The sequence below is a fragment of the Echinops telfairi genome, unplaced genomic scaffold, assembly GCF_000313985.2.
Source record: "Echinops telfairi isolate 266 unplaced genomic scaffold, ASM31398v2 ScPeMD7_7458;HRSCAF=8496, whole genome shotgun sequence".
Classification (NCBI taxonomy): Eukaryota; Metazoa; Chordata; class Mammalia; order Afrosoricida; family Tenrecidae; genus Echinops; species Echinops telfairi.
In genome coordinates this window covers 23,440,722-23,458,838 of record NW_022111358.1, presented here as the reverse complement: position 1 = coordinate 23,458,838, position 18,117 = coordinate 23,440,722, and the positions used below count along the sequence as shown (strand labels likewise).

The 18,117-nt window shown below is 60.3% G+C and overlaps 3 protein-coding genes across 3 annotated transcripts in view; 2 read left to right on the top strand and 1 right to left on the bottom strand.

Moving 5' to 3' along the window:
* The window catches only part of ACSF2 (acyl-CoA synthetase family member 2), a 32,566-nt gene extending 16,977 nt beyond the window's left edge, over positions 1-15,589 (top strand). Inside the window, exons 2-16 of the mRNA XM_045299302.1 lie at positions 1,793-1,994; positions 2,326-2,454; positions 2,676-2,729; positions 3,186-3,304; positions 3,405-3,570; positions 4,196-4,291; positions 4,416-4,573; positions 4,837-4,928; positions 5,241-5,317; positions 11,410-11,517; positions 12,688-12,839; positions 13,834-13,975; positions 14,108-14,218; positions 14,427-14,495; positions 14,781-15,589. Coding sequence (XP_045155237.1) covers positions 1,793-1,994; positions 2,326-2,454; positions 2,676-2,729; positions 3,186-3,304; positions 3,405-3,570; positions 4,196-4,291; positions 4,416-4,573; positions 4,837-4,928; positions 5,241-5,317; positions 11,410-11,517; positions 12,688-12,839; positions 13,834-13,975; positions 14,108-14,218; positions 14,427-14,495; positions 14,781-14,831 — 1,726 coding nt within the window. The 3' untranslated portion in view covers positions 14,832-15,589. The remainder of the gene's footprint in view (positions 1-1,792; positions 1,995-2,325; positions 2,455-2,675; positions 2,730-3,185; positions 3,305-3,404; positions 3,571-4,195; positions 4,292-4,415; positions 4,574-4,836; positions 4,929-5,240; positions 5,318-11,409; positions 11,518-12,687; positions 12,840-13,833; positions 13,976-14,107; positions 14,219-14,426; positions 14,496-14,780) is intronic.
* On the bottom strand, positions 5,513-9,627 carry CHAD (chondroadherin). The gene is made up of 4 exons (XM_004707054.2): positions 8,624-9,627; positions 6,516-6,679; positions 6,131-6,276; positions 5,513-5,854 (listed from the first exon to the last, which is right to left on the bottom strand). The coding sequence occupies exons 1-3, from the start codon at positions 9,395-9,397 to the stop codon at positions 6,135-6,137; spliced, it is 1,080 nt and encodes a 359-aa protein (XP_004707111.1). The 5' UTR covers positions 9,398-9,627; the 3' UTR covers positions 5,513-5,854; positions 6,131-6,134.
* A 2,140-nt stretch (positions 15,590-17,729) lies between the features above and the next one.
* The window catches only part of RSAD1 (radical S-adenosyl methionine domain containing 1), a 4,428-nt gene continuing 4,040 nt past the window's right edge, over positions 17,730-18,117 (top strand). Inside the window, exon 1 of the mRNA XM_045299303.1 lies at positions 17,730-17,975. Coding sequence (XP_045155238.1) covers positions 17,841-17,975 — 135 coding nt within the window. The 5' untranslated portion in view covers positions 17,730-17,840. The remainder of the gene's footprint in view (positions 17,976-18,117) is intronic.

Below are 18,117 nucleotides of genomic sequence, written 5' to 3'. Positions count from 1 at the left end.
GATGGGTCTGGATGGGTTACTGCGCAGGATGGCTGTGATGGGTCTGGATGGGTTACTGCGCAGGATGGCTGTGATGGGTCTGGATGGGTTACTGCACAGGATGGCTGTGATGGGAGTCGGGTCACAACGCCACGCCCTGTCAAGGGTCTCCCTCTTCACCCAGCTTTTAATGTGGTCCACTTTGCTGCCCACTGGAGGTCCTCCTTTGTCTCACCGTGTCCTCCTTGCTGGACCCTTCGTTTCTACCGTCGTGGTGTGCGTGCGTGTCTGGCTATGGAGGCTCCCGAGTAGGTAACCCTGGAGAGACAGGTAGAAAGGGACGTGGCAGGGGAGGCTGTCGGAATGGGGAGGGAACCCCGAGTGCAAAGAAGAACACACAGTGCTGGAACTGAGTGTGGCGACGGCTACTCACCTCGCATGCATGTGACCTGGCTACTGAGATGTGTGAGCCGTGAACTTGTTAGTCATACATAAATGAGCCTACGACACAAACAAGGCCCACAGCCTTGGGAATCCTATGGGGTAGCTCTACTCCCACCCATAGGGTTAATGTGAGTTGGAATTGGCCCCGTGGGGGTGGGATCGGACCCCGAAAGTGCCTGCAGTGCTTGGATGGGAAAGCCTGGGGTTTGGCCCTCCCCGCTGCTCTGTGGGATGTATCCTGTAAGTCTGACGGAGCCAACCCAGTGGGGAGTGGCTGCTCGGTCCTGAGTTGGAATTGACAGCCCCAGCCCTACCCCTACCCTGCCCAGAAGGAACCAGCTGAGAGGCCTAATTCCTCCAGAGACAGAAGGCTCCGCAGGGGAAGCCTGGTGGCTCTCCTGGTCCGGGCAGAGGCTGGCAGGTCTGCAGGCGCAGCAAGTGTGTGTGTGATGAATGGACGCTGGGTGGCTGGGTGGAGACACCTGCTCATGGTACAGCCCTCCACTCGCTGGAACCTCCAGCTCCCCACGGACGCGGCCATGCAGTCCCGTGGACTCCATGCTGGAGAAGAGCAAACGAAGTCCCCATGACCCCTGTCCCAGACTCTCAGATGCAATAGAATCTTCTGGGCTGCCCAGGCTTTGCCCAGACCCGCTCGCACCAGCTGGTGCCCTGCAGGGCAGGGGCAGCCCCAGGGAGAGCTGAGGAACCCTGGCCCTTGGACTCCTTTGTAACGAGTGTTGGGCAGAGTCCAGAAAGCCTGGGCCCAGCCAGCCAGCTCTGGGGGCTCTGGTTTATGTGGTGTCTGACTCGCCCACCCGCCCTGTCAGCTTCCTCCGATGTGCAGCAGCGTCTAAGAGCAGGGCCTGAGTCTGGGAGGCTTTTGAGGGCTTGGAGGCTGAGGGACTTTTTAACCCACAGGGGACTAGCTTAGCACATGGCGGGCCTGTCAAAATGCAGCCCTACCACCTGCCCTGCAGATCCATCTCTGATTCTATCTTTGACCTGTAAGTGCAGATGAGAGAAACGGGCCCACCAGAGAGGCCAGGGACTCCCCCCTCCCCCCAGGTCTTGCCTGTCTGTGTGAGTGGACCCGCCTTCCCAGACAGGTGAAGGAGGGCTCCTGGTCTCCAGCTTGGGCCAGCCTTGCCCCACATCTTGTGGCTAAGGCTTGGGGTTGCAGAAAAAGGGTCAAGGGCTGTCTCTGTCTTGCAAGAAGTTTTGAAGGTGATCCATGTGCCACCCCCTTCCTCCCCGACACCCCACAAGGCATTGTAAGCAGTCTATCCCACTAAGCAGGTGGGCCAGCTCCTTGGTGCCAGGGAGGCCCCACCTAGCATAGTTAGAACCACGTGTCCTTTCTCCACAGTTCCAGTTCTGGAGATGCAGACCACAGCGTGCCCCTGCCCATTGGAGGCTGCAGCTACGTTCAGGGCCACACCAGAACTCATCTCATCAGCAAGACCGTGGGCTGGTGTCTGAATGCCACAGCCCAGCGGGTCCCAGACCGAGAGGCCCTGGTGGTGGCCCATGAAAACATCAGGTTGACCTTTGCCCAGCTCAAGGAGGAGGTGGGTCCTGACCTGAAAGCGACCAAGCGACCGAGAGATCTCCTAGACCGCTCCACCTGGGAGAGTCGAAGGGCACGGAAGAGGGAGGACACGTGGCTGGGGGAAGAGTTCGGTGGGGTTGCCTGAGGACACCAAGGGCAGGGCTCAGACAGAGGTGGCCTTGGATGCCTGTGACAGCAGGATCTCCTAGCAGATGGACGCCCCCAGACTTCACTGAGGCCTGGTCATAAGCCTGATCCCTTGCCCTTTTCCCAGGGGGTTCTTATGAGAGCAGCTGTGAGTCTCCTCCTCTACCCCCTTCTGACCCTCATGTCCCCTCTGTTGATACCAGGTGGACAAAGCTGCTTCCGGGCTCCTGAGCCTCGGCCTCTGCAAGGGCGACCGGCTGGGCATGTGGGGACCTAACTCGTACACGTGGGTGCTCATGCAGTTGGCCACTGCCCAGGCGGGCATTGTTCTGGTGAGGAGGGGCTGGCTTGGCACTGCCAGGCAAGTGGAAGGGCATCATGGGCCCCAGACCCAAGCCAGCCCAGTGGTGTATGCTGCTAGGCCCACCAGGAGGCCCGTGGCTGAAAGGTGCTGGCACCTTCCATGGAATGCTATTGTGTCTCCTGAGGGGCGGGGCAGTGGTAGGGACGGGGTCTGCCCAGGACACTCACATGCCCTCCATGTCCCTTCCAGGTGTCTGTGAACCCAGCCTATCAGGCACAAGAGCTGGAGTATGCCCTCAAGAAGGTAAGCCCTCCCTCCACCCCCCGCCCCCCCAACTGAGGAGGGCAGCCGCTGGCACCTGGCACAGGGAGTAGGGGTGGGGGTGGATGTGGATGAAGGAGAGCGTGCACAATCTGCCCTCCCTCTGACCATGTGAGGATGGAGACGCTGGTCAGACCCGGGCTGGCGCGTGTCAGGGTGGCAGTGTCTATGAGTTGGGGGGAGGGGGTATTGGGGCATGATGTCTGTTTTGGACTGTGGCAAGTATGTGTATTTGTCTTGGAGCATAGGGTGTGTGTTGAGGATGGTATGAGTTAGTGTCTCTGTCCCAGGGTGTGTGTGTGTATTGAGGGATGTGGTTGAGGGGGGTGTGATTAGATGTGTGGGGGGTGGGAGGGGAGCATGCGAAGAAGAGAATGATTGATTGGAGAGGGCCCGTAGTCTTCAGCCTGACCACACCAGGTGACTCCCCTTCCATAGGTGGGCTGCAAAGCCCTTGTGTTCCCCAAGCAATTTAAGACCCAGAGGTACTACGACATCCTGAAGCAGATCTGCCCTGAGCTGGAGGGGGCCCAGCCGGGGGCCTTGAAGAGTCCAAGGTGCATGAGCCCCTGGGTGACCCAGAGGAGGGTGTCCCTGGGTGGCGCAGGGGAGGGGCTGTAGTTCAGCGCTCCTGACTCTTCCCCTCCCCGCCCTCAGGCTCCCAGACCTGACCATAGTCATCTCTGCAGATGCCCCCCTGCCGGGGACTCTGCTCCTGAAGGAAGTGGTGGCAGCAGGCGGCTTGGAGCAGCACATGGCCCGCCTCCGTTATGCCCAGGGGTTCCTGTCCTGCTATGACCCCATCAATATTCAGTTCACTTCGGTAGGGCAGAGGCCGCTGGGCTCCCAGCCCGGCCGCACAGGAGGGAACTTCTGGTCCTGTGACTCTTCCTGGGGACCAAGGAGATGGCACTGGTGGTCAGGGGGTGGGCAGGCGGGCACTCTCTCAAGGCCCCAGGTCCAGGTCTGGGTACCCCGCCCTCATGGTCTGCCCTGCCCAGGGACGTGCCAGCAACTGGTGTCCTGGTCACATACCCCTCCCCCAGCTCTTGAAGGTTGGACAGATTCACCCAGCTCGCAGAGAGCTGCGCTGGTGGAGCCTGACCCCTTCATTTACTGCACGGGGAAAGAAACCGAGACCCAGAGAATTTGCCCAAGGCTGTGCAGCTGGGGGTGGGGGAGACATGATGGCGAAGACACGGGGCCAGAGTCCTCTGAGTCACCTTATGAGGAGAGAGGACATGGCTCCCCCTTTGCACACCCTTCTGACGTTTGCAGCGCTGAGCACAGTGCAGGCCTCTCGAGAATGCACTGAGTGGCCAGGTGATGGATTGGATTTAAGAATTCCAGTCTCCCAACTCCCAGTCCAGTACTCTTCTGCCCAGGGGCCCGGGTGGGAAGGAGATGGGGAGGGAGGGGTCCGCGCTGACCCCTGCTTGTCTTGCCAGGGGACAACAGGCAGCCCCAAGGGGGCTACCCTCTCCCACTTCAACATCGTCAACAACTCCAACATGATCGGGGAGCGCATGAAAATGCACCTGAAGGTGAGGGGGCACTAGGGAGGGCGCCCAGGGCAGGCTGCACGGAGGGAAGCTGGTGGTTTGATGGGCACCCCAGCTGGCCAGAGGCACTTGGCTTCTGCAGCGCCAACTGCTCCCCCATCTCTAGCCGCCAGAGGCGCTGCGGATTGTGCTGCCCAGTCCCCTGTACCACTGCCTCGGCTCGGTGGCGGGCACCATGGTGAGTGTGATGTATGGCACCACCCTCATCCTGTCTTCGCCCAGCTTCGATGGCCACATGGCGCTGGAGACCATTAGCAAAGAGAGGTGAGCGTTGGTGGGCAGGCTCCCTGCCGGTTGGGGGCACCCTCTCCCATCCTCACTGGGCTCCTGGGCCCTGACCAAGATGCCTCCTTCCTCCAGCAAGGAGGACTAGCAACAGAAGTAACTGGGGACCCCCCAGAAAGGGCCCGGCTCTGCCCCCCACGAGCTTCCGCCTAGACCCCGGCTGTAGGTGCAGGTGGGGGGGGCATGAGAAGGTGTCCCCCTCTACTGCCCAGCCTAATTTTGAGATGCCGCCCCCTGTGCAGAGGCTCCTTCCTGTATGGCACCCCCACTATGTTTGTGGATGTTCTGAACCAGCCGGACTTCGCCAGTTATGACATCTCGACCATGCGTGGAGGTGGGGTGGGGCCAGGGGTGGCCAGAGAGGGAAGGGGGCTGCTGGTTCTATTTTGTCTGGAACTCTCCCCGCCCCTCAAAATGGTCTGGGTGAGCTAGACAGGCTGCCAGGTAGGGGATGGGAAAGGATGTTTCAGATTTAGGGTGGGGATGGGGGGGTGGCAAATGCCTAGTGTCCAGAGGGCAGGCCCAGGCTGACGGTCCATCCAGGGTTGGGGAGAAAGAGCCCTGGCCTTTCCTAGGATGGGCTATAGGGGAGGGGGGAGGGCACTAGCCTGCAGAGGGCATTGTGTCAGCCCTCTTTCTGATTCAGGTATAATTGCTGGGTCCCCTGCACCCCCAGAGTTGATCCGAACCCTCATCAGCAAGATGAACATGAAGGAGCTGGTGGTGAGTGACAGCTGCTCTCAGGGGGCGGCTCAGCCTGCCCTGCGGTGAGATCTGACTGACAGGAGAGGGGAGGCCCAGGCCAGCCAGGTCTCTGAGGGAGAGCCCTGGGCAGCCACCAGTTACAAAATCCAACATGGACAGACAGTCTGCCCTCGGCCACAGCGGGCCCATGCTGGAGCTGGGTGACAGAACAAATACATACATCCATTTATCTTGATAGGAATCAGGGTTGGGGGGGGCACACAAGCAGGGAGTGGGGGCCATGGATCTGATATTGGTTTCCAAGTGGTGGGGAGAGAGGGACAGAGGGCAGGGTGGTTCCAGAGGGGTGGCCATCCTGATGCCCACCCTGTCTGGGTCCAAGGGACTTGGGTGGTGGTATTAGCAACAGCTTCTCTGCAAGGTGCCATGATGGTGGGCCCAGGAAGAATGGATGGGAAAGGTGCTATGTCCTCTCCTGGCCACTGTCCGAGGGGAGCTGGGTATGCGCTGGAGTGCACGAGGTCTCCCTGCCAGGACATCTAGGCGTGGACTGCTCTGCAGGGAGAAGGGGGGATGATCGTGAGTCTCTTTGGCAGGAGACAGGCCAGTTACTAGGGCGCCAGGACCCACCGTGACCAGAGAACCCTGGACTAGGACATGCATGAACAAAGTGGAGCCAGGGGTCACTTGGGGTGGTGGTGGTGGTGGTGAACACTTCCTCTCTCAGCAGAAGCCCGTCAGCCCCCTCTCCCTGCAGACATGGAAGGCCTAGGGTCTGCCGGCCACAGAGCTCTCCAAGACGGGAGGTGGGGGGGGGGGGTACCTACCCACCTGTTTAGTGGCGGCCGGCTTTCTTGGAGCGCTTGGTGGGGAACTTGCAGCTGCGGAAGGCGGCCGTGTCCCGAATGTGCTGGCCCCTGAACTTGGAGGGTGAGCTGCAGGTGGCATCTGGGCGGGAGGCCTTGGCCTCCAGCCAACTGGGGAGACAAGTGTGTCGTCGGGCCGGGAGGAGACGAGGGAGTGCTGGGGCAGGAACCCTGAGCGGAGGCGGATGTGGGACCTGGACAGTCTTGTCACCTTCTTTTTACCCACGGAGGCCCCTCAGGCCCCATACCTACCAGGGAGCAGGTCTAGGAGGTGTGTCGAGCAGGGTCTTAGTGCAGGGACAGGTGTCTGCACTCTGTCCAGGAGGGGGGTTTGGGCAGGGGGCTCTCACCGCCGAAGGCGCTGGAGCTGGCAGCTACACTTCCAGGGGTTGTTGGTGATGGTGAGGGTCTCCAGGCTGTGGAAAGGGAAGCTGGTGGGGAGCTGGCTCAGGCGGTTGTTCTCCAGATGGGCGTGTTTCAGCGTGGTCACACCCAGGAAGGCCCCATCTGAGAACTGGGAGCAAGACAGGCCTGAGTGAGCCCCCGCCCTGTGGCCTCAGAGGAGCGGGGTCCAGCCCTGGATGTGGCCGTTTGAGGGACTTGCATTTTCAAAGCCCAGAAGAGCTGGCGGACACCCTTGGCGATAGGAAAGCAGTTGCTCGTGGGTCCCCTCTGACTCGTGGTGGCCCTGTGCGTCTCAGAGTGGAACGGGGCTTTGCAGGGTCTTCCATGGCTGGCTTTGGGGCAGCAGAATGCCAGGGCTTTCCTCTGAGGTGCTTCTGGGCAGGCTCCAACCTCCAACCTTCCGGTTGGCAGCCGGGCACGCTGACCGTCTGCCCCACTCAGGGACTCGCCCCTTTGAGACGGCCCACAGGCAGGCAGGAGACTGGAGGTTCTCAGAAGCTAAGTCCCTAGGTCGGATCCCACCAGCCAGTCAACAGTCACTGTCACCAGCATGCAGTGTTCTTCCCTGGGCACACACACACACACACACACACACATGCTGGGAGGCAGCCTTGGCCCTACCCGCCCCAGCTGGCACACGGAGAACCTGGTCAGTGTTGGGTGGAGTGGGCAGTGGGCCCAGGCTCCCCACAGCCCCAGGGGCCTGGGACTTCCCCTCACTGCCTGCCAGCCGCTATTTGTGGAGCCCCCCTGGTGGAAATGTGGGTCACGTTGGACGGCCCGCTCCAGAGGAAATATTCCATTGGTGCCCGCTTCTTGGCTCCGGTGCCACAGTTCCTGTCTGACCTTCCCCCCACCCCAGATCCCCAACTCTGCTGCCTCCTGGAACCCCTCTCTGACACTAGAGGGACACAGGGGTCTCTGGCTTCCATAGGGAGGGGGCCAGGGTTGAAGAAAGGCAGGCCAGGCAGGTTCCCCACCCAAACCAAGGTTGGTGGTACCCATTCCCATGCTTGTGCCCTTGCTGTGGGTGCTTCCATGGGCACCAGGCAGTCCGCAGACTGTGCCTGCCACCTGGCCCTGGCCCCTACCTGGACGTCCTGGTCAGTCTCTGGTACGAGAGAAAATTTTCCAGTCCCAAGGACGGCTCTGCCCCTACACTAGGTAGACCAACCTGTTAGCTGCTGGGGGTCCCGGGGGAGGGCAGGCTGAGGATGCAGTTAGGAGATGGTCCAGTGGCTGACTGGGGTGAGCAGAGGCCAAGCAGGGGTCCAGGGAAATGGGAGGGCCCACTGGGCTTCCCAGGGGAGATGCCTGGGGTTCTGGGTTGACAATGAGTCTTGACTTGCTTTGCTCCTTCATGGGTCCCTTAGGCCTGGAGCCTTGGTGAGCCCTTGTCCCAAGGCCCGGACTCCCCACCTCTGTTTAAAAGGTCTTAAGGAGCATGGGGGAGCTGGGCAGAGGTCTGGAATAGCAGGTTGCCAAGCCCCCAAGGAGTGTGGAAGAGCGTCTGTCTCTGCTATCTGCACTCCCCCTTGCCCAGCCCCACCCCCCACTCCACCTGGACACACATGCACAGCCCCCACCAGGAACAGGGTCTCTTTGTGGCCCTGATTTGCCCGGCGCCTCTGGAAGGCTCTTCAATAAACAAACCTTCCTTTATGGGATGGGAGGTTTACTGGAGACGGGGGTGGGGTGTGGAGGGTGGGAATAGCAGGGAGGGACAGAAGGCCTAACAGGAAGAGGTGGCTGCTGCCCATAGTGGGGGCTTAGGGACACTACAGATCCTTTCTGGAGGGGCTCCTTGTGGGGCCAGGACAGACCCAGTTCCTTTGATAAGTTATGAATCCTGGTGGTGGGGGCAGGGGGTGCTGAAACTAGAAGCAGAGATTCCTGAGGTGTGACAAGGTGAGCAACAGAGGTGGCAGAGCCCCTTCACCCTAGGGGCTCTCTGCTCACCTTAAAGAAAACCAGAGGGGCAGGGTGGCCCTGGCCCCCTAGGTCTCCAGGGGGAACCATGGAGCCAGGGGGTACGCTGCTGTGCGGCGCTTACCTTTTCCAGGCCGGTGTTGTCCAGCCAGAGGGTCTCCAGGTACCTGCCAAAGGATTGGAAGGCGTGGTCCGGGATGCTCTTCAGGGGGTTGTGGGACAGCTTCAGCTCCTCCACCACCCGCAGCTTGCTGAGGGCGGTGGAGGGGTAGCTGGACAGCTGGTTCCGGTCCAGGTGGAACTTGGCAAGGTTTTCCACGTCGTCCAGGGCGCCGGGCTGCAGGGAGCTGAGCGCGTTCTCGGACAGGTAGAGCCAGCGCAGGTCCTTGGCACCCTGGAAGGCGCCGGCCCGTATGTCTCGGATCTTGTTGTTGTTGAGCTGCAGGATGAAGAGGTTGACGAGGGGGGAGAGCAGCCCCCGGGGCAGCTCGGTCACCTTGTTGTGGTCCAGGTAGAGGTAGGTGAGCTCAGTCAGGTCGTCAAAGGCACCGGCGTGCAGCACCCGGATGTCGTTGTAGGACAGGTACAGGTAGATGAGCTGCTTCAGGCCCCGGAAGGCGCCGGCGGCCACCTCTCGAACCTGGCAGTGCTGCAGGTGCAGGGACACGAGGTTCGGCATGGCCCGGAACGAGTTGGCGGCCAGCACGGGGAAGTGGTTGCGCTGTACGTTCAGTAGCTTGGTCTTCTCCGACACCTTGGGGATCTTCTGCAGCCCCACCTTGTCGCAGATGACATGTTGCAGGTCTCCGTGGCAGTGACAGTTTTGGGGGCAGGCGGCCAGCGCCGGCAGCAGGCTGGCCAGGAGACCAAGGCTGAGCAGGAGCACCAGACGGGCCATAGCTGCAGCCTGGGGCTGGGGCAGTAGTGGACGGTGACCCGGTGGGTGGCGGCAAGTCCTTGGCCTTGGGTCTCCCACTCTACTTATACCTCGGTCCTGACCGCAGCCGGCTGCCCGAGCCAGCTCTTACGTGGAGCATCAGGGCCACCAGGCTTAACCCCCTCATGCCCAGAGATGCACCCGGGCCCTTGGGGGGGCAAGGGGTAGAGAGCAGCCTTCCTCCCTCAGCTGCTGTCATGGTTAGGCAGGACTGTAGCCCCACAAACAACTCGGATCTGGTTTCTCTCCCCACCTCCTGCCCCTGTCCTTCTTTTGCCTTTCTGCAGAGGGATAGACGGGTAGGGGTGGGAGTGGGGATAGGGGTGTGTCTAGAAACCTGAGTTCACACCGGAGAGGGGAGGCATTCCCTGAGCCAGAATTTATTTGTTTGCTCAAGTCTGAGCCTCCATTACCACCACCCCACACACACCCTCCAACCTCGGCCAGATGCCCTGGCCAGGGGAGGGAGGAAGCAGGGCCAGACAAGAGTCCTTCCCTGGCCCACTTTAATGGGGCTTTTGTGTGGCGGCCGAGGATGGCAGTGCTCTGGCTAGGCACCCCAAGGTCAACCATCAGGTGAGGGGGGGCTCCTTCCCCACCCCAGGCGAGCTCCTGGCCTTCTCCCAGCTGGGGCTCGAGATTCTGCTGCCGCCTGCACACCCCCACCTTTTTATCTTAAGGCTGGAGGGGCGGGGGTGGGGATGCCCCCATCATTCATAAATATACCTGGAGACCACAGGCTCAAGTCAGGGCAACTGGCCACCCCACCCCCCAATCCTCATCCCCAGTGGTCAGACCCACCCCAGGGGTCTCTAGGTGGCGGTCCCAGTGGCGCCAAGGTGTGCTTGGTGGAGGCCACAGCGGGTAGTGGCCCTAGGACAGTGGGAGGGGTGAGTGGGTGGGGTCCTGGCTACCTAGGTTCCGGGCAGTCCGCCCCCGCCAGCCAGGCCTCTGAGTCCACTGGTCAGCTGCAGCGTGCAGATTCCTGTGGAAGGGGGGCGGGTGGCATACCTCTGCGTGCCTGGCAGAGGGCGTTGTCGGTGTTGGGGTTGTGAGACCAAGACTCAAAGGCAGAGCCAGACCCTGGCTGTGCCCACTGACACAGGGGGGACTTGGGCAGGGGCGGAAGGGCTCAGACAAAGAGTCCGGTGTTTTCGTTGAACGGAAGGAGGAGGAAGTTAGAGCACAGGGCAGCCAACCCCTCCCCCAGGACCCAGGGATATGGAGACCTGGCCCCACCGCCTTCTGCTCTTACTCTTCCAAGTCCCTTCGCCCCTGCCTCCCCAGGGGGGTCAGCATTCCCGGTGTATTTGGGCTCCTCCAGGGTTGGCTCCTGGATTTTCTATTACTCAGGATGTTCCAACCACGAGAAGTGTATATGCGGGGAGGGGGAGGGGGGGGGAGGTGGTGAGGTCCAGGGGTGACGCCAGCTTTTTAAATCCCCGCTTTGGCTGTATTTTTATTTTGATGGAAATAAATTCTCAGGATACACTCCAGAGCTGTGGCAAAGGCACCACCGCCAAGGCCAGGCATTTGTCCCAGAGTTGGGGCGGGGGGCAGGTGGGGGTGCTTACCGCTGGCCCCCAGCCGGGCCAAAGCAGGCTGGTTTTCTCATCAAGTTTACAAGACCTTCGGATTGGAAAGGGCAAGAGGGATGTTGTGACCTGAAATGGGGAAGGGGACTCAGGAGGCCTGGGCTGGAATGGGGGTGGGGTCAGGGCGTTAGTAATCCTGGGAGCCACAGCAGGGACACTGAGAGTCCCAGTCCCCAGGGAAGGGCTTCCTGGTTCTCAGTTTCCTCTCTGGCTTCTGGGCCCTTAGGGATCTGGCCTGCGCCATGTCCTGACTCCTCCGACCCCTGGCCTCTGACCTCAGCCGCTCGCATCTGTGTCCACCATTAAGCTGCCCTCCCCTCTGCCTTCTCCCCAGGGGGGCTCACCCATCCCTCTGAGCTCCCTGCACTCACCCTCCAGGTTGCCTATGGAACAACGGAGAATAGTCCTGTGACCTTCATGAGCTTCCCTGAGGACACAGTGGAACAAAAGGCCAAGAGTGTGGGTCGGGTCATGCCCCACACGGAGGTGAGTCCAGGGGGTCAGCTCCCCCACCCCCACCTCCACCACTGGAGTCCCCACGGCTCTCTGGAGATGCCAAGCCTCGCTTCCCCTCTCTCTGTGGGCCAAGGCGTGAGACAGACAGGGAGAGGTTTGGCGCAGTGGGCCTGAGCCAGCGCCGGCTAACTTCTCCCCAGACTCCCTTCCTGTCTGGGGGGTGTTTTTGCCAAGCCTACTGTCTGTTTTGGGGCAGCCAGGGCAGCCTCGCAGAGTGAGGCGATTTTCCCTACCCAACCGCCTCCCTCGCCAGAGTAGCCCTCGGCTGAGGTGTCAGCACGTCACCAAATGCTTCATGCCCCAGCCTGTCCCTTTGGGGGTCCCTCGCTCCTTGAAGGCCAGCCCAGAGCACCTCTCTGTCTGCACACACACAGGTGTGTCTCCACCGGCCCACTCGGTGGGCCCCACCCTCATGCCCCCTAGTCCCTCTGGCAGTGTCCAAGCAGCTGCCTCCCCTGGGACGTCCGGGTGAGCCTCTCTCCTGGTGAGAGTCTCTCCTGGCCCAGTCCCAGGACTAAATGTGTGGTGGCACCTGTCCCTGGCAGCTGCCCTCCTGTTCTTGCCACTCCCGTGAGGACGCCCACCTGTCAGGAAGGCAAGGTGGGCTCGGGTCTCACTTCACAGCTGCAGTCACAGGCGAAGCCTTCCTGGGCCCACTGGAGGTCACACGCAGCCTGTGTCCTCCCTGGAGCCGTGGTGGTGTAGCGCTTATGCCTTGGGCTGTGATCCCAAAGCCCAACCGTTCAAAACCACCAGCCACTTTTCCCGCTGGGGAAAGACTGGGCTTTCTATCCCTGTAGTTACGTCTCAAACTCACAGGGGCGGTTCTGCCCTGCCCTATAGGGTCGGCATCAGCTCGATGGCAGGGAGTGTGGGTTTGGGGATTTTCTTGCGCGGTCACGTGTGCTGCCATGCTACCCTCTCCGGCTTCCTTGTCTCCTGCCTACTGGGCAGTGATGGGAGACTGCCATCCATTGGCTGACCTGGAGCTCTACAGCCTTCCCTCTTCAGTACCTCCTTGCTCATTCCCCACCTGCTCCACTGCCTCCAAACCCCTAACCTGGGCCTCTTCCCTCTTCCTAAGGCCGCCGATCCCCTCGCGAGAGGGTGGGAGGCCTGACCGACACTACCCTGTCCCAGGCCCAGATTGTGAACCTTGAGACCGGCACAATGATGGAGTTGAACATGCCCGGGGAGCTGTGGGTCCGCGGCTACTGCGTCATGCTGGGCTACTGGGACGAGCCCCAGAAGACCCAGGAGGCCATCGGGCAGGATAAGTGGTACCGGACAGGGTGAGGACATGGGCTGGGCCAGAGGGGTGGCTGGCAGGCCCAGGGCTGAGCTGAGAAGATGACAGGGAGGGACAGGGAGAGCTAAGTGTGTGGAGAGCGTGTGGCTGGCCCTTCATGTCTAGGGTTTCATTCTCAGTCAGGGTCGGGGTAGTCTCGGAGGTAGAGCTCGTGGGGGGCGGGTACAGAGCCCAGCTGAGCACTGGGACAGGACGCATGGCCTGGGGGCCCCCTGTAGTATCACACTTCAGCCACTCGGTACATGCCCACTGCCCCTGCGTGCCTCAAGTGGGCAGGCCCTGGACTACCCACACGAAGGCGAGACGTCAAGCCCACTGGGCAAGGCCTGGCAGGGGAGCCTGGAGAACCCTCCGGAGCTGCAGCAGAGAGGGTCTTCCTGAGTCAGACCAACTCGTGTGCTTGGGGACTGTCCAGTCGCTGGTCAGCAAGCCGCCAGCCACCGCAGGGGGAGGTGGGCCCTGCCCGCTCGCTCCTCCACACGTCTGGTGGAAGCGGAGGATTCTAAACAGGATGGTCCCCATCACTCACAGAAGCCAGCGTTTGGCCGGTGGTTATGGGAGAGGGCCTGGCTGTGGCAGGGAGGGGACACAGAAAACACGTCTTTCAAGGGGAACCTGACTGGTCGGGCCATGAGAAAGGAGAGATCCGTTAACAGAGATGGGAGAAAGAGGGCTTTCCACTCCGGTAAAGAGCCACAGCCTCGTAAAGCCACAAAGGCAGTTCTAGTCTGTTACAGGTCGCTATGAGTCGGCACCGGCTCGATGGCAGGGAGAGGGTTTACCGAAATCGAGAGAGGGTGGGAGCGGCACAGGTCGATCTGTTTCGCCTGCCTCCTCCAGTACACTCTCAGTTCTAAAGGGCGACGCCTAGTTCAGCTTCGCCCGCAGAGCAGGTGAGCAGCTGTCCCAGGTGTGTGCTTGCCCGCCGCCGCCGAGGCAGAGAGGGAGGGAGGAGCCATGCCGAGCTTCCCTTGCAGAGACATCGCCACCATGGACGAGGGCGGCTTCTGCAGGATCGTAGGCCGCTCTAAGGACATGATCATCCGCGGCGGGGAGAACATCTACCCCGCTGAGATAGAGAACTTCTTTCACAAGCATCCTCAGGTGCAGGAAGCACAGGTAAGACGCCCGGCCAGGGGAAGCCCCACCACCCCACGCCAGAGCCGGAGCCGTGGGTGTGTTAAGGCGCCCAGCCCTGGGGGAACCCCTCCACCCCACCTCAGAGCAGGAGCCGTGGGTCTAATCTGGCAGGTGGTGGGTGTGAAAGACGAGAGGCTGGGCGAGGAGGTGTGTGCCTGCCTGCGGCTGAAGAGTGGGGAGAAAGCCACAGCCGAAGAGATCAGGAACTTCTGCAAAGGGAAGGTGGGACCCCCAGCCCGCCCCCCACCCTGCCCACTGGTGTCAGGTCTTCTCCCAGCTCTCCTCCACACCCAAGCCTGGTGAAGTGGGGCTTTTGTTCCCCCACCTCCAGCCCGACTCCCAATCCAGTCCAGCCTCCTGCCCCACCCCAACTCCGGGACCCCGCCCACCCTCATGGGTGCCCCCCACCCCACCCCCACTCTGTCTGCAGATCTCTCACTTCAAGATTCCCCGCTACATTGTGTTCGTCAACCAGTACCCCCTCACCATCTCAGGAAAGGTGGGTGAGGCGGAGGAGACTGTGGGGAGGGGGGCCGGGGGCCCCCGAACACGGAAGGCCAGCCAGGCCCATGACTCCCTCGGGGATGGGCAGGAGCAGGTGGGGGTGACCAGCTCCTGTACCCATTCCCCCTTGCTCTGGACTTCCCTGGCTTTATCCCTAAAAGCCCGAGAAAGCCCTCAGTCCAGGCTGACTGCGGGCTGGTCCCTGGAGGGAGCGGTGGCTCTCACTCTGGCTGTAGCAGAGGCACCCAGCCTGGCTCTCACTGCTCCCGCTCTCCTCCAGATCCAGAAATTCAAACTCCGAGAGGAGATGGAGCGGCACCTGAAGCTGTGAAGGCTGGAAAGGGTGGTGGCGGGGCTCTGGGATCGGGCATAAAGGGCTTCTCTGTGGGCTTGGGGGGGGAGGGTCTTGCTGGTGTACTCTCCTGGCAGCTAGGGGATGGAGATGAGAAGAGAACGGAAGGGAAGCTGGCATCTCCTTGTCAGAGGTGCCCCGGTGATACAATGGTTGCCAGTGAACCCAAAGGTTGGCGGTTCAAATCCATCCAGCAGCTCCGCAGGACAACGGCTGGCTGTCTTCATGAAGTTTACAGGCTAGAGAACTGCACGTGGGGCTGGATGATGAGGACTGACTCCACGGCGCCTGATGACAACATTCTTATCTCCCCCGCCCCCAATGTTTACTGGCATTTAATTCATAGATCATATAATTCAATCATTGAGCCACATCAGGAAGAGTTGTACAGTTACCACCTAGCACACTCAGTTGTAGAGCACTTTCTCTGTTCTTGCACACGATTAACAATATTCTTGTCGAAGATGGCATTAGTCACTTGGATGTACCCGTTGGTCCCTGGGTGGCCCCAAGGGTTCCTGACTGACCATTAACCTAGAAGTTCGCAGCCATGAGAGGAAGGCCTGGCAAACCGATTCCATAGAGACTCCAGCCAGGTGCCCCTCTGTGGAAGAGGTCTGCTCTGTCATGACCCGGCTGCTGAAAGCCGGGCTCCCTGGCAGTGAAATCTACTCTATTCTCTTGACTGTTACAAAGGTTGATTTAACAACAACAACAAAAATTGAATGTGAAAAATGTATGTAGCCTCATTTTGTGCATGGTAGTAAAGCAGGCCCTTTGGTGAGAGGGCTCATGGAGGCATTCGATGCCTCTGTTGAACACACCCATTCCTTACCCTCGTTCCCCGGCTTCTAACAACACACCAATACGATTTCCGCCTCTTGCCGCCAGTCCAGTGTCATCCTGCTGTGTCCACACATTCATCTATCACAAGATTCATAAGGGGTCAAATCCCCACAGTAGCCCTGGGAGACATGCCTGAATGTCTCTACCACTGTCTCGATGCATGTTTCCCACCCGGGTTGGGGAGCCTCACTCATTGTGCCTTCTCTAAGGTTCAGCACCGCTTTGAAGCAGGACTGCACGCTTTCCTTATGCGCCGAGTTCGACCCCCTTAAAACTACTCAGTTTAATCCTCACTGTATCCCTTTGGGAGTCTCTGGGTCGTCAAATAGTTAATGCACTCAGATGGTAACTAAATGCTAGCCAGAGGTGTCTTGGAAGAAAGGCTTGGTGATCTATTTCCAACGTCCGCCCCCCCCCCCAAAAAAAATCCCCAGTCATTAAGACCCCTATGGAGCCCAGTTCTATTCTGACCCATGGGGTTGCTATGCATTGGCTGAGCACCAACTGATTTGGGGCTCCCTTTGAGATGTCTACCCAATGTTCAAAAAGGCTAGGCTATTCTCATTTAATTCTTTCTCATATTGTTGGCAGGTAAGTTGGGGAAGAAGTATTTTTAAACTATGCAACAGCCTCACTGAGAGATGCACATCCCATTTGACCTTCCTATTGAAAGTGTACCACGCAGCGGTTTTCAGTTTTTAGTATATTCACATTCTAATGCACAATCGTTGCTACATCCATTTTAGAACATTTTCAACAACTTCAAAAGAAACTCTGTCCCTGGGGCTTCCCTGATGGGCAGGCAGGGCAGATAAAGCAGGCTGTAGCTTGACCTCTCTGGTGGTGATAATGGGTTACCCGCTGGGCTAACCACCAGGTAAGCAGTTCAAACCCAGCAGCTTCTCCCCCCAGGGAGAAAGATGGGGCGGTCTCCTCCTGTAAAGATGTATAGTGCCCTATAAGGTCAGAATGAGTTGGCATCAACTTGATCGCAGTGGGTATAGCTTGAGGTCAGGAATGAAAACAGCTGAATTCCACGAGGCACCTATGTGTGGAGTTCCCAGGTCAGAGATGAGAACTGTCTTCCTGCCTGCAGCCCTAACCTTCCATCCTGTCTACCCCCAGCCCCAGCAGCGACCTCTTTGTTGTGGTCAGGTGCCATCAGGTGCTTCAGACCTACAGCAGCCCTGTGCATGACAGACCACAACCTGCACTATTCTGCCAACCGTTCCTAGGCCTGAGCCCGTGGCAGCTAGTGTCAGTCCTTCCTCTTTTTGTCTCTGCCCCTCGCTTTACGTTTAAGGAATGGCATGTATCCAGGGCACTCCAGCTGCCAGCCACTATGACAGATGCTTCTATATACATTTTTCCCTCGAAATCTTCCCACAACCCTATAGACATTAGCCCCACTTCGCAAATAAGGGACCAAACTCGGGCTCGGGCACTTGCCCAAGGTCACACAGCTGAGATTAGAACCCAGCTGGCTGATTGTGAGGAAATCCCACGATCTTGTCACTGCATCGGACAGCTCTTTAGGGAGCAATTTTCCCAGTCTCCCACTTCACCCACCTCTCACTCCCCTCCCATCTGGAGCAGCCCCAGGCCAAACTCCTCCCCTATCGGCGCCTAGGATATTCTATTACTGCAAGTGCCCTCTCCCCGCCTCCCCGGCCCAGGCTCTCCCACAGGGCGCTGGATTCCTGCCTGTGGCCTGTCGGCGGGGCTCGTTGGTTTGCTTCTCCTATCGGATTACGACCTGACTGTTATTCACCCGCGTGTCTCCAGCTCGGAGCCAGGCAGCATTTTGAAGGAACAGAGAGTTCCTGGATGGGTCGCAGAACTGGCTCAGGATACGGTGCCAAAGGCAGGGAGTCCACCCACCGCAGGCCTGTGGGTTCGAGCGGGGAGGGGGGGCGGGGCCGGAGGTTGCGGCGAGGACGCCGGTGTCCAGTAGGTGGCGCCGCATCCCGAGGCTTGGGCCTGTTCCGTCGCTTCCTGCCGCCAAGGGCGGTACGCGCGCGGTCACGCCGTCCGGCCTCCTGCCGCGGTGCCGCCCAGCCCGGCGACACCCTCGTCCCCTGGCGCGACTTGGACTCGACTTTTGCCCGGAGCACCAGGCCTCCCCACGCCGCACCCACGGTCATGATGCTCCCCGGGGTCCGGGCGCGCGGCTGGGTGGCAGCGGCCAAAGCTGCCCTGAGGCGCCACCGAGCGGACGGAGAGGGGGAACACCGGCGCCCCGCAGCTCGGGGCCAGCGCGCGGCGCTGTACGTGCACGTGAGTGTGGGGGCGGAGCTCATCCCCGGGCCAGCGCGCGGCGCTGTACGTGCACGTGAGTGTGGGGGCGGGGCTCAGCCCGGGCCTGCGCGCGGCGCTGTACGTGCACGTGAGTGTGGGGGCGGGGCTCAGCCCGGGCTAG